Source organism: Jatropha curcas, chromosome 7, assembly GCF_041381405.1.
Source record: "Jatropha curcas cultivar XTBG-Jc1 chromosome 7, XTBG_Jcur_1.0, whole genome shotgun sequence".
NCBI lineage: Eukaryota > Viridiplantae > Streptophyta > Magnoliopsida > Malpighiales > Euphorbiaceae > Jatropha > Jatropha curcas.
In genome coordinates, this window is record NC_143157.1 from 24155340 (window position 1) to 24169969 (window position 14630).

A 14630-nucleotide genomic window follows, 5' to 3' on the forward strand; every position below is an offset into this window, starting at 1 on the left:
TTTTAATTTTTAACTGAAAGCGATTTATATAATAATTTAAATTAGGAGGATTCGAAAAAAAAAAAAAAAATTAAAATGATAAAAAAAATTAACTGTAAAAAAAATTTAATTAATTTATATCAAATTCTAGACGTTAGAGTGTTTAATATTTAATAAAAAATATCTTCAATCTCTAAAAACTATTATCAATATTATATTATAAAATAATACTTTAATAAAAAATATCTTTAATCTCTAAAAGCTATTATCAATATTATATTGTGGAATAGTACTGTAGAATTTCGGCCAAAGACTATAATCTAAATCAAAAGCCGTTGCCCAGCTTTTAAACTTTTTTAAAAATTTTAATAAATAGAAACGACTGGCATTGATTTTAGATTTTCCAAAACATAAGCTGGAACATCACAATTACAAATAAGCAACATATGTAACAAATATACTTGAATAATCGATACATTAAATAAAGAAATATAATATCTTCAACTAATTTCTTGACTGTGCGAAGGATTGTATGGAATGGGAATCAAGTTTAGCTCATTTTTCCTCCTAGCTGAAACTCCAAAAGATTCAGACATGTCTAAAAGATGTGGTTCCAATCCATTGGGAAGTTTCCAATCAAAATGGAATAACAGATTTGCAAGTACAAGCTCGACAACTGCCATTCCATAGGCTATACCAGGACACATCCTTCTGCCAGCACCGAATGGAATAAATTGGAAGTCATTCCCTTTAAAATCAATAGAATTATTCTGAAATCTCTCTGGATAAAATTTCTCAGCTTCTGTCCAGTGACGACTATCTCTTCCAATTGCCCATGCATTGATATATAATGACCTTGGTGTTGATTGGGACTTCATACCCATCGATCTCCACTGCCTCTAGACTTTCTCTTGGAATAAGCAAAGGAGCTGGAGGATGCAATCTTAAAGTTTCTTTGATAATTAACTTTAGATACTTTAATTCATCAAGTCTTGTTTCATCTATGTTTTCTTTTTGATTATATACTTGTCTTACCTCTTCTTGTGCTTTTTCCATCACTCTTGAATCTTTTACCATTTCTGACATTGCCCACTCAATTACTGTAGAAGACGATTCGGTTCCACCTAGGAACATGTCCTAAACAATAATAATAATTAAACTTTAGTGTATATATAAAATTTTACTTGCAAAACAACTAAATAATCACTAGGATCTTTGATAAATGAAAATACCCAGTAGTAGTTATACTCACCAGCATGACTGCTTTCATATTTTCTGTTGTCAGTTCAAGATTATCATGATCTTGAAGATTCAAAAGAACATCAACAAGATCATCTTCTTTGCCCTCAGAATTTCTTCTACCCAATCTCTTATTTTCTCTATGTTCATTAATTATATTTTCAAGCATTATATCGGCTTCTTGATGCAACTTCTGCAACTTACTCCTCATCCCAGTAATTCCATGAAGAAATTTAACTGAAGGGAAAATATCAGCAATGCTAAAACCTTCTAACATCAGCGCAATTTTCTGCACAAGTGGCAAGAAAGCTTCCTGGCGTTCTGAAACCTTACCAAATGCAGACCTCAAAGTAATCGCGTTAGATAAAGATAACAGAATCTTACTGATATTAACTTCCGATAAGCTGGAAATTGATCTAATAAAATTTGATGTCTCCTCTTCTCGGATTGCTCTAAATGATCTCACGCGTTTTGTGCTTAATAGCTCAAGCGTACAAATCTTACGCATCTGTCGCCAACTATCGCCGTAAGGGGCAAAAACAATGTCTTTGGAGTTATACATGATAATATTTGCTGCGAGGAGAAAAGGCCGTTGAACGAAAATGATGTCATGAGTTTTCATTACTTGTTTGGCAGCTTCTGGGGAAGAAATGACGATATTTGAAACTTGGCCGAGCTGGAGATTCATTACAGAGCCATATTTGTCTGATAAATCTTTCAGGCGGTGATGAGGTAGAGAGCCAAGGAGTTGATGCATGTTTCCTATTATTGGTAGCTTCCATGGCCCTGGGGCTGATTTCCGGGAGGAGGTTTTAGGTTTTCTTTGTAGAAGAAAGATGAATAGGAGGAAAGTAACCAAGGCTGAGAAAATGGAGAATTGTTGTAGATACTCCATTGTAGATACAGATTGTGCTTGTGACACCTATAGACATATAGATATAAATTTTTTGTCTATATATGTCTATTGTACATGGTAAAAACATGGCTAGAAAGACTAAATTTGGACAGAGCACGAATCAATTGACCTTGTTTGTTTTTTTGATTTAATTATTGTGATTAACCGATTTGATTCGATTTATATGATTTTAGATAAATTCAGTTTTTAGTTTAGTTTTTAGCAATTTAATTTGATTTGATTCGAAACTGAGCAAGCGATAAATTCATTAGAATTTTATAACCCTAAAATATACCAGAATAACCTAAATTTTACTGCCTTTTACAATTTCATCTTATTTGGATATTTTTTATCAATTTAATTACTTCAATTTAGAAATTTTGTAACAATAGGACCCTTAATTGTAATTAAGAATGGAAGGAAATAAAAACAGCATTTCCATCATTCATTAAATCATCGTTTTAAAAAATAAAAATTTTAAAAAAAATTCCAGTAGTCTATACAAATAATATTGTATAGATTAAATTTTAATTTTTGAAATAAGTGTGCTAATTAATAATTTAATAACATAAATTTCTGTTATTTGCTAGAAAATCTCAAGCATGGCAAAATAATTAAATTAATAAAATATAATTTTTTAATTATGTTTTTATATTATCTATATTTTAAAAATGAAAAATCTTATGTAATTTTTTGAATTGATAAAATAGTAAAATTATTATTCATTTATAAATAAATAGCTTGTTAATTATTTTAATTGCATATGTCTCAAATATTATATTTTTAAATATATAAATATGTCATCTCCTAGATGTGAATATAATTTAATATATAAAGCGCATTTAAAATTGTACTTTATTATTATTTTTTAAAAAAAAGGAGTATAAGCACTTTTTTCGTAATTCTATCATTAATTACAATTGAGAGTGATATAAATGGTCAAAATTGAGGTAAAAAAAATTAATAAAAAGATCAAAATATGATAGAAATTGCAAAAGCTTTTAAAATTCGACATATTATGATACATTAAGCCAGAGTTTATACATCCATGTTATTACTTAAATGGGTTTATAACACAAAATAATACAACACTTGAAAATATTTACAAAAGCAATATATTCTCGAAACTAGGGATGTATCAGCGTGGAGCTAAACTTTAGAATTTGAAAGGTGAAAATAAATTCTTTTAAAATTAAGAGGACTAAAGTGAAGAAAAATATTTTTTTTACTAAATTACAAAGCAAAATTTAAAAAAATTTTAAAGTTTGGAGGGCCCGGACTCCCACAGTCGCCCTCCCTCCGCCCATAATCCAAACCAAATTTATCCATTTTCAATTCGGTTTGGTCACTCTGCTCAAAGAAATTTCATTTTATCAGTTAGATGGTTTGAACTGTGGTTCGGCTTCATTTTACAAAAATTAATTGATTATGTTTAAAATCAATCTGAAATGATAAAAACCAATTAAAATCAGTTGTACTGTCTGATTCGGTTTGAATCGATTCAGTTCAGATATAAATTTCTATTCGATGCGGAAAGTTGTTGTCGGCTGTCTCCATTTGGAATTTTGAAGGGCCATAATGATAAAGAATGAAAACGAAAAAGAACGAGAAAATTATGACATACATGTTCAACGAGAAACTTACTTTTACCAAAAAAATAAATAAATAACAGAAGGTAATTGACTTATTCAGTCACTTTGAGTTTGGTTATAATTACAAGTTATAAAATGTCAGATATTAATTGATGCATTTATCAAATAAAAGGGGCATAATTATAATTATACAACTCAAATTTATATAACTAGTCGTGAGGCTGCGCAATGCACATGTTGTCAAAGTTTTTTATTTAATTAATCTTAATGGAAAATTTTAGTAAGTACCTTAACTATTTTTGTCGTTTTAATAATTTGCTTAGGTGATTTGATTGAATGATAGAAGGTGAAATTAATTTTTGTGTACTTTAAATTTACAAAATATTTTTGATTTTAGATTAGATTGACATATAATATGAATTTTATAATTTTAAATAAAATAAAATTTGAAATATTTTTAAAGCATTGCAAGTTATTAAACGTGGGTTCTACATTTAAAATCTTATAATTTAAATTGAGAATTAAAACAAACATGATAAGAAGAAAAAAAATACATAAAGCATATAAGTTACAATTAAAGCATACTTGTAAATCCTAGAATACAATTAAGTATCACAAAATTATAAATTGAACACCTACCGGAACAATACTAGGAAGTAGTAGTTTATAGAATAAAGTCACGACCAGATTCAAACCAAGAACAAGAAGATTGTGCTGCCCTACACATCCATTCTCCACCTCCCATATAAATATTTATAGTTGCCATTGATGATTTCTAAGTGAAACTATTGAGACAATTAAATTTTCTCAAGGGATAAAAAATTTAGAATGTCTTAAATGAATATAATTAAAAAATATTTTCTACCTACAATGATTGAAAACTTAAAAAAGAAATACCAAAAAGAAAAATCAAGATTCTCTAAAATAGGAGTATTGTAAGAATGGATGAGCTGCCTGCATAATATCAGTATGAAATCATCAGGTTGTAGATAGTTATATAGATTCTAATAGTTAATAGAGAAACTATTGTTGTTATATTTATAATTCAAATGTGATAGTTAAGGTTGTTTGTCCTACAGAAAATGGAAGACAAGGAAAACTAATCCACCATGATAATACATAAACTAATTAACACCATCAAATTATATTTATGCAGAATCAAAATTGCAAATTTTAGCATGAGTGGTAAGTAGAAAACAAAATACAAGTAAATGGATGATAATGAAATCTAAATCATGCCTTTTGAGCAGAGAATTCAAGAATGAATTCCCTGATTTCTTCATTAGCTCTGTCAAGGGCAGTTCGTCCATCACCATCCTTCACAGTGTAACTTGCTCCAGCTCTTAACAACTCTTCAATCTTTGGCTTGTCACCTTCTGAAGCAGCAAGGAGTAATAAGATGTCCACTGGATGAATATTTTGACTTAGAAGAGCCTCCATCTTATCATACGAACCCTCAACTGCAAGCATCCCCATGTAATTGAAGTACTGCAAATTATTTTAGTTTTTCTCAGCCGACAAAATTTTCACGATCATAATCAAAGGTTGAACATAGAGAATGAACAGCATCTAAGCTTTAATCCAAACCACTTGGGTCGGCTAAATGAATCCAAACACAATTATACGTATACAGTGGCTGTTTCAAAAGCCAAAATCAAATGAAAATTTAATATAAATGAATGAGTTAAAAATGTACTCAACCAAGAATACTCTCTGCAGATGCTTGAAATCTTTGTTTTAACAAGAAATAATGTGGCCATAAACATTTTCTAATATGTTATCTAATGTACATCTCAGAGCTATTACTAACATTTGATTTCTGAATGTTTAAGAGATGATGAAATTGCCCTGACCATCTGCTGTATAATGTCACTTCTACAACTTCATAAAAAGTTCATTCCCAGATATGCTGATGAAATGTTTGTTAAAGCAGATGAAGTTCAATCACATTGTAAAACAAGCTTTAATTGCAAGGCCATGGGTATGAGAAAGTAATGAGCATTTTGTGCAAGTCTTAATAATCACTACTAGAAACATATTGGCCATTGTCTAAGCAGATTTCTCGAGATACTTTAGTTCTTCCTTTTTTTTCTTTTCTGTTTTGTTAAGCTGGACTGGTTTAAATTCACAACCTCACATTCTTGGAAAGGACTCAGTATAAGCCAAAAGATGTGTTAAACAATAAGGTTCGTGTTTAGAAGACCAAACACCTAGATATAGAACGGAGACTATCCTCTTATTTCATGTCTACACAATAAGTTAAAGAGCATAGCAATTTAAGCAAATAGACATCAATAATCTATTCCAATTCCAAAACACAATTAACACACAAGAAAATCAAAATTCTCAAACCAGAGGCAAAGCATGAAACTTCATACACAAAAACACATATTTATAAAACCATATTTATAAAGCGTTACTAATCAATTACATCATATTTCTCTTAAGTCATAGGATATCAGAGAGAGACAGAGAGAGAGGACCTGCTCAACATCATCTCTATCAAAGTCATCACGAGATTGGCTTCCATAAATACCAGCACCTTCAGCATCAACACCACGGTTACCAAACCTAAACCAACACTTCACTCTTGACCCATTTGAGGGTCCAATTCTGCAGGTTCTTACCCGACCCACATTATTTTGGATACCCAGAAACTTGGAACTGAATTTAGGCAATAAAGATTGAGAATTTTGAGGCTTAGAAGTAAAGCAGAGATGGTTTGTTGCTGTACACGATGGTATTGAAGCCATTACTCTGTTTTCTAAGAAACTATAAAAATAATAGAGCTGATGGCTTTATCACTTAGCTTTCTATCCACTCACTGCTCAGTTGTCCTTCTAAAGTGTGGCAAGGAGAAATGATAGACTGTGCGCAGCTGCATGTTATTACGTTGTGAATTCCTGATTGATGGATTTTTGAGTCCAACATCTCTTGGTTCATTTTGTGTGTACTTGTTTAGCCCAATCATGCAATGTAAAGCCCATGATGGAAACTTAAGAGCCCGTGATTCTTTTTTTTTTCTTTTAATAATTTTAATGTGTCAAAAAAAATATTGGTAATCCAGTGTTATACTTTATTTTATTGGAAGTCAAAGATTTAATTCTCAATATTTTTTTAATAAAAAAATTATATATATTATTTCTTTTATTCAAAGATTTAATTTTCAATATAACATTTAATTCAGTTTTAAATGGGTATTTACCCAATTGTGCGGTGGCTTCTTTACTTCGATTTATTAGTTTCTTGCAAAGCCGGTGAACCAACAAGATGAATTCAATTTTGTCACAAACACAATTGTCAAATCATATTTTTCCTCATGATATCCCTTTCACCAAAATCATATATTATTCAAATATTATGTAATACTGAATTTATTTTAAATTACATAAAAATGAATACCCGATTAGATTAATAAACCACTCGAATCAAATATTATAATATTTGAATTTAACTCAACTCGATATTGAGTTTTAGCTCAACTCGAATTGATTTCAAATACTTTCCGAGTTGAGTCGAAGTGAAACTAAAACAAAATAGCTCTCATGCCTAAAAAGTACTCAAGTTTATACACCAAACCATACCACACAGCAACCCCTTTTTCTTCCCTTGTCATTCAAGACATGAAGATAAAGCAACAGCACTACTGAAAATAGACAAGAAAGAAGCTGTCCCTCTCTTGGAGCCTCACATCATCATTTGACACTAACTGGGAAGTGAGGTAAGATGTTAAGGTCAAAAAAAGCATGATGAATGTATTATGCAGATAATTTAACATAATCCACCAGTCATAATCATAATCCAAATACGCACCGATTAACATGTGAATAAGAACCAAGAAGTTAAAGTATAGTGGTTAGCAAATTAAATATGTTGACAGAAAGCACATGAATACAATGAAAATGTCACCATCTAATCTTTTAAAAGAGGGGAAAAGGGAAATCCAATGCTGTTCACTTCAGATAAAGAACATGAGGTAAAGAATTCATGAGAAAATAGTGAGTATAAGGCCAATCACCATATGCCCTATGCTTGAAGCAATTTCCCCACCAAGATCAGCACCCCAAAACACTTCTCTTCATCTGCACACATCCTTCAGATGAACCAAGAAAACATGTATAAATCTATCACCTTAGCCACAAAAGTCCCTGAAGACATGGCAACACATCCTCCTGTAGAAATAGGCACTAAGGGCACCGTTGGGTCCCTCATAATGCAAGAAATCAGATACTTCAGCCAGCTTGATTCAAGTTGTCAAGAAAGCTCGCACAAACATCAGTCCCATGCTACTGGAACAGCTTCAACTAGTAGTCAAATCAAGTCCACTCTTGGATCGGCGACAACAACCCCAAAAAAGAAAAAGAAAGGAAGCAGCCGGCTTCTACCAAGCATGTGTTCTATGGTGGAAGTGTCAGAACATAACCGGTCAGTTGGGGCTTCAGGGTTCAGTTACAGGAACCTGAAATCTGACGTCAAGAAGTTGCAAGCTTAACCAAAGCTCTCTGATAGCTTTGAGAAACCAAGTTTCCTAAGTTTGTTAGTTATAGGGCTAGACCATGCTTTATCCGGGTGACCACATTTTATATCCACAACTTCAACAATGTTAGCTCCTTTCTTATTGGTTTTCTCCCTGCTAGGAGTTCTATCTAGTGTGACATTCTCAGCACGGAGCATTGGGACTCGATGGGAACTTTTCGTGTAGCTTTTCATTTTCCGGTTTGTTTCAGGGCTTCTATGAATAGCGCTGCTGCTGCTTGCCTCATCTAATGATTTTCTTGCTTGTAGTCTTTTAGGAGTAGTTGCACTACAGGGAACTGAGACTGGAACGCTCTTTGGCTTGTCTTGATGAGAGACTGATGCATGTGGTGCTGATTTAGTAGATTCCAGTTCCCTTGTCATCAAGGCACTGATTGTTCCAGTGGTGCCGACCCTGATGGATCCTCCACCACCCTTGATAGCTTTTAGTTTCTGAACCATTCTGAAAACAGATTCAGCCAAAAATTTTGATTATGCTTTTTCACAGAATAGCTCTAGGCCTATAAAGCTTGTGGAGAGAATCGTGTCCAAAAGGATTCTTCAGCCTGTTATGCAATAGCACCTACATCCAGGCATAGATTATATCCTTTTAGCTAAAATATGTATCATATTCTTCACATCACAGATTATAATATGAAAAATATTACAAATAAATGAACATAATAAATATGAAAGCACAAGCATGCTCAAATACACACACAACAGAACTTTCCAACAAAGTAGATGATAGATTTTGCAGGAAAAAGCAGGATCTTTAGCGGTTCAAATTAAAACGGTCCCAATATTGCAAGTTAATCAGGATTGCCTTTACATATAGCACAAATCCCACAAAAAGGAATGACATAAAGTGTTTTTCTATCACAATGACTAAAACAAGGAATTAACCACAGGATGCAACAAATCCATAATAATGAATATCTTCCCATAACAGTTATAAACGAGAAGCATGAAAAGGTTCAAAAACCAGATCTAAAGAATGCAGATTCCTGAAACTTGAATTCAGATATTTGATTAATAGTAATTAGCTTTATACCAACGCAAAAAGAAGGTCACCAAAATCTTCCCTTTATACCAACGACGAGAATACTCGAAGTATAATTAAACAACAGATCCTTAAACAGCTGCAGTTACATGAAATGCACAAAGCAAATATAATTATCATTAAGCATAATATTATTAGCAGAATCAGAATGTTGCATAAATATTGGTTCTTAATTAAAAAGAAAAAAAGGGAAAATCACTTGAAATCAAAGCCATCAATTGAAAGGGTAAAGTAGGCGAGAATCCAGCAATAATAATAGGAATCCAGAAACTCAAACTACTAAAAAAATAAAGTTCTTTCAAAACATCAAAAAGATATCTCTGAGTTACCAAAAACATCATGTAAACTGATGAGGCAGAATGCGGATGAGATAGATCTAAGGAAATAGATAGGACACTAAATCCATATAAAAAACCTATAAAGTAGAATATGAGTACATATATTCTAATAGAATTTAGAATATTCTATTTCTGTCTTCAAATATAATGAATAATATTCTAAATTGGATTAGAATATAAATTAGAGAACCCAACAACCAATAATCATTGAATCCAAAATAAAGCCATAAAGTTCCAGTTCTTTAAACACACAAAATTATAAAGCGCCTTCAATAATAGTATAAAACTGACATCTAAACTGTAATTAAACCACAAAAGAATCAAATGCAAATAATAGAGATTGAGATTAAAACATACCCACAAGCAAGAAAACCAGTAATACAAAGTGTTGATAGCTGAAGCAAGTTTGTGAAGATTTTCAAGAACGAATCTGAGCCAAACAGAAAAATGAAACAAAAACAACAAAAACAACAAAAACCCAAAAACTATTCTTGGAATCTTTGATAACTAAGATCCTTATAAAACAGTATTATGGGCTAATCACCACGTGTGAGTAGGAGATAATGTCACCTTGAAAAGAGCAAATCTAATCTAATTTGTAATGAAACCCACTTTCCTCCATAGCGTTTTGTCTCTTTATTTGCATTGTTGAGCCTTGAGAGAGTGGTGGTGGTCAACTAGCACCAATAATGGAGCAGTGAATGTGACTCTCTGGTTAAACCACTAACAGTAATAATGGAGTGAAGTTCTTAGCTTTTTGCCATGAGAGCAGACAAGCAGCGTCTACTACGAGTACTACGAGCAGGTCGATGCATTGGGAAACGCACCGTTTTTACTCAGCTCCGTAACAAACACGCACCGGTTTGGGCTTTCCCTATTGTATTCTTAGAAAATGCATACAAAAATCATAAAGTTCAGTTGGAAATAATAAAAGATTTTCTTCTATTTATTGAATAAATATATTATTACCTTCGTTTTGTAATATTTATTACATTTAAAAAAAATTTTAAAATATTTATCATATTTATAATTTTAAGAAGTAATAAATATTTTTTTCATATTTACCTTTTGTATATAATCAATAATTATTATTTTAATTTAATGATTTTTTTAAAAAATTAGTATTAAATTAAGAGTAATATAGTCAATTTACTAAATACTTTAACATAATTTAAAAATATTTAATAATTTTTTAAAAGACGTGAAATTTTAAATGTGATAAATATTATGGAATAGAAACAGTAAGTTTTTTCCATTTATTTTTTTCGATAATAGTAAAACAAAATATTTTCAACAAGATTCACAATTTAGGGTCACTGTCAATAGACATTTCATTTTATTTGTTTTTCTTACCGTTATTAAGTCATGGTAATTCACAAAAAAATGTTTATTATTATTATTATTATTATTATTATTATTATTATATATTTTGCATACCAAGCAAGAGGTACTCTCGTTATTTAAACTTGTCATGCAGTTGATGTGCTATCCATTCCTTTTGATTAATTAAAGTTCATTTGTCCATTAGTAATAAGAAAGTTATTATATTTATTTGCTCGCTATCATAATAATTTTTTTCTTATTATATATTTTTCTCTCATTGTCGGATTTTTTTTTTTAGAGTGGTTACTATTTAATATTTCGATTTTACTCAAAATAAATTAATTTAATTACATATTCTTTCATTTTTATCTCTATTGCACTACTTGATTGTTTTATTTATTTTTCATTAGCTATTAATAAAATATTGTTATTATCTCCAAGACTCTAACAATCTTGTATCTAAAAGTATTTAAAAGGATAAATTAGTACTTAATCCTTTAGTTATACTCAAATATATTGATTACAATTTTTTATAATTTTAAAATTTAATTATTTAGTTCATTGATTTATTTATTTCCGCCATGATTATTTAATTTTCCTAACTAATGGCGAATAATATATTGCATAACCGTTTTAACAGTAATAAAAAAAAAAAAGCAGCAGAAGTCATAATTTTTATGACATGGAAAATGAATGGACGTCCATTGTAAACAACTATTTTTGAAATCAATATATATATATATATATATATATATATATATATATATATATATATATATATATATATATATATATATATATAAAGGAGAATCATTGATTTTTATTAGGTTTTGACATGGCATTTCCTTTGAAGAGAAAGACTTCATAAGATTTGAGTATTTATATTTAACTAATTTGAGAAAAAATTGTAATTTTTTGAAAAAAAAATTTGTTTTTCATTAAAAATTCTCTCTCTAATTTATAGTTTTTATGAGAGAGTTTTAAATATTATGACTTTTGATTTTTTTTTATTAATTTTTTATGAGTTTGTTGAGCATTGCATATTTTATGATGTATGTTTTGAATTTAACATAATAATCTTTTAATAACACATATAAATTGGCTGAAAAAGCTCTAAGCATTAGCCAGTTTGTTGGAGCCTCCAAATTAGAAATTTAGGTATTTCAAATCATTTTCTTGATATTTTTTTCAGCTACTTGATTACCGCTTACATGGTTGTTCTCAAATATTGATCAATTCTATAAGTAGAAACGTTAATTATATTTATGTCAATTTTTTTATTCAAAATAATAATATTAATCTTCAAATATCAAATGTGTCTTTTTAAAATTAAAGCCCTTTCTTTTCTAAATGATGATATGTTTATAAATTGGCCTAAAAAATATTTTATAAAATTAAAAATCAAAACAAATAATATAAATAAGGACAAAAAATATATTACTAAAAATATATCAGAAATTAACTGCAATAAATAAAAATAATACTCCCTCCATCCTACTTTGTTTGCATAGTTTGACAAAACACACATATTAAAAATTTAGTCAACAAAAGCTATTTTGTCTTTTTTTACCTTAACTCATTAAAGATATTAATAAAAGTCCCTCATTTAATGAATGATTATAAAGGTTATCATAGGAAAAATAATTGTTTCCATGTCTAAATTTAGAAATTTTGTAAATATTTTGGAACATCCAAAAAAAGAATAACAATCAAACAAAATGGGACAGATAGAGTAGTTTTTATATATTTATATATGCATTTTTTATACTTCAAATTATTACTCTAAGGGGATAAATGTTCTCACTAATTTTTTCATCAATATTTCGTGTTTATAAAGTAATATACTTTTCTATTGATTTTGGTCACATGTAAATACTATATCAACATTCTTTTTCCTTTTAAGTTTATTACATGAATAATTAACTATTACTTAGGATAAAAATTTTCAATTCACATGGTATATTTGAATCATACTATCGATGCATTGTATGTACTTTAATTCTTAACAATTTATTTATTTTATATCTCAAAAATAAATATATTAGATAGTCGCGCAAAGTGCAGGGATTTTATATAATATAAAATAAACATTCGATATTAATTATTAAATCCATTGTTAAGCACTAAAAAATTTAGAAGTGGACGAGAATAATATAGGATTTTCGTTTCACAATCGTCTAAAGGTTTATTCGGTAAAATTAGCTATTTTTGTAGCTATTAGCTCTTTTAATAGCTCTTCATAAAAAGTTAAAAGTTAAATATTATAGGACTTAATTTTTTATAAAACATTATATTAATCTCTAAAAGCTAATTCAAATGTTATGTTATCAACACAGTAAAAATTTTAGAGTTTTGATCAGTCAAAATACTAAAAGTTACTAACTCCGGTCCATAATAATAAATATATAAAGCAAGTATTTTTTCCTAGGTGGCATATCCACTTGGCATTTAATTTCATATGTGGCATATTCCTCCAATTAGGCTTTCACTTAGCAAAGTTTGATTTGATTATTTAATGTATTAATGTATTGGCTTGGTTTGGTTTGGTTTGAATTTATTTTGAATTAGTGTTTTGGTTTGGTTTGATTTGATTATTCAATGTATTAATGCATTGATTTAGTTTGGATTTATTTTGAATTAGTGTTTTTGATTTGATTATTTAATGTATTAATGCATTAGTTTGGTTTGGATTTATTTTGAATTAGTGTTTTTGGTTTGGTTTGATTTAGTTATTTCATGTATTAATGGATTTTAAGTAATTATTATTAATTATTAGTTTTTAAAAAGTGATAAAGTTTAATAACAATAAATTATTCAATCAATGTATTAATGTATTACTTTGTAACAAATATTTACTCTCAAATTTGTGAAGTAACAAACGTTTCCTTTGACAACCATTGATGTATCTTTAATGTTTTCTATCTAAATATTTTCATTTTTTTAAAACGGTGTAGTAATGCAATTTTTTTAAAATTTAAATTATTTACCCTCTAGAAAAAAATTTAACTTTTTTAAAAATATTATATAAATTGTATCACTATATTTTTCTGTATTCTTAGCAAAAGTGTATTGGTCCCTATTTTTAAATATATATATATTTTTTTAAATTCAGAATTTTCTACATTTCAACTATTTCTACTAATGGGGGTTAGTAGTTCTTACTCAAAATTTTTTTGTCTCCTTTTTTAAATATTATTTAACATGTTATATATATATATATATATATATATATATATATATATATGTAAAGAAGGCAAAATTTTTATTAGTATTGCCTTGTGAGATTCCAAATTAATGATATATGTATGATTTAATTGTTTATTTTTATATTTATTTGAAAATAAATTAATTTATGATTGAATTAAACCGTTTTAAATGTAATTGATTAATATAACGTTAGAGAATTAATAGTGTGTTAAGTAACAATTTATATAACCTTTAATGATATAAATAAATTACATAATTTATAAATTTTTAATGGTATGTGCAGTTATTATTTTATATTAAAAAATTAAATTTTTGTATTAAATTAAATTATGTTAAATACAATTGATTAATTATAATGTTAATAATATGATAAATTGAAGATTTATACAACTCTTAATTATTTCAAATAAATTATTTATTCATGAATTTTAATAAAATAACGAGTTAATTATTTTTTCCAATAAATCAAATTAATGAAT

The 14630-nt window shown here is 28.6% G+C and overlaps 2 protein-coding genes and 1 pseudogene across 4 annotated transcripts; all 3 read right to left on the reverse strand.

Moving 5' to 3' along the window:
* Positions 1-354: 354 nt before the first annotated feature.
* Positions 355-2147, reverse strand: LOC105632918 (premnaspirodiene oxygenase-like; annotated as a pseudogene). Its single transcript, XR_016321595.1, has 2 exons — positions 1232-2147; positions 355-1116 (listed from the first exon to the last, which is right to left on the reverse strand). The product of XR_016321595.1 is annotated as a premnaspirodiene oxygenase-like (transcript).
* Positions 2148-4818: 2671 nt separating this feature from the next.
* Positions 4819-6520, reverse strand: GDC1 (Ankyrin repeat family protein). Its single transcript, XM_012215386.3, has 2 exons — positions 6189-6520; positions 4819-5193 (listed from the first exon to the last, which is right to left on the reverse strand). The coding sequence occupies exons 1-2, from the start codon at positions 6456-6458 to the stop codon at positions 4939-4941; spliced, it is 525 nt and encodes a 174-aa protein (XP_012070776.1). The 5' UTR covers positions 6459-6520; the 3' UTR covers positions 4819-4938.
* Positions 6521-7440: 920 nt separating this feature from the next.
* LOC105632920 (hexon) lies at positions 7441-10433 on the reverse strand. Of its 2 annotated transcripts, none has more exons than XM_020678868.2 (2): positions 10192-10433; positions 7441-8803 (listed from the first exon to the last, which is right to left on the reverse strand). In XM_020678868.2, exon 2 carries the CDS (start codon positions 8680-8682, stop codon positions 8194-8196), a length of 489 nt encoding a protein of 162 aa, XP_020534527.1. In that variant the 5' UTR covers positions 8683-8803; positions 10192-10433; the 3' UTR covers positions 7441-8193. The 2 variants fall into 2 exon arrangements, with proteins under 2 accessions (XP_020534527.1, XP_012070777.1); XM_012215387.4 differs by having other exon boundaries at positions 9979-10433.
* Between the last annotated feature and the right edge of the window lie 4197 nt (positions 10434-14630).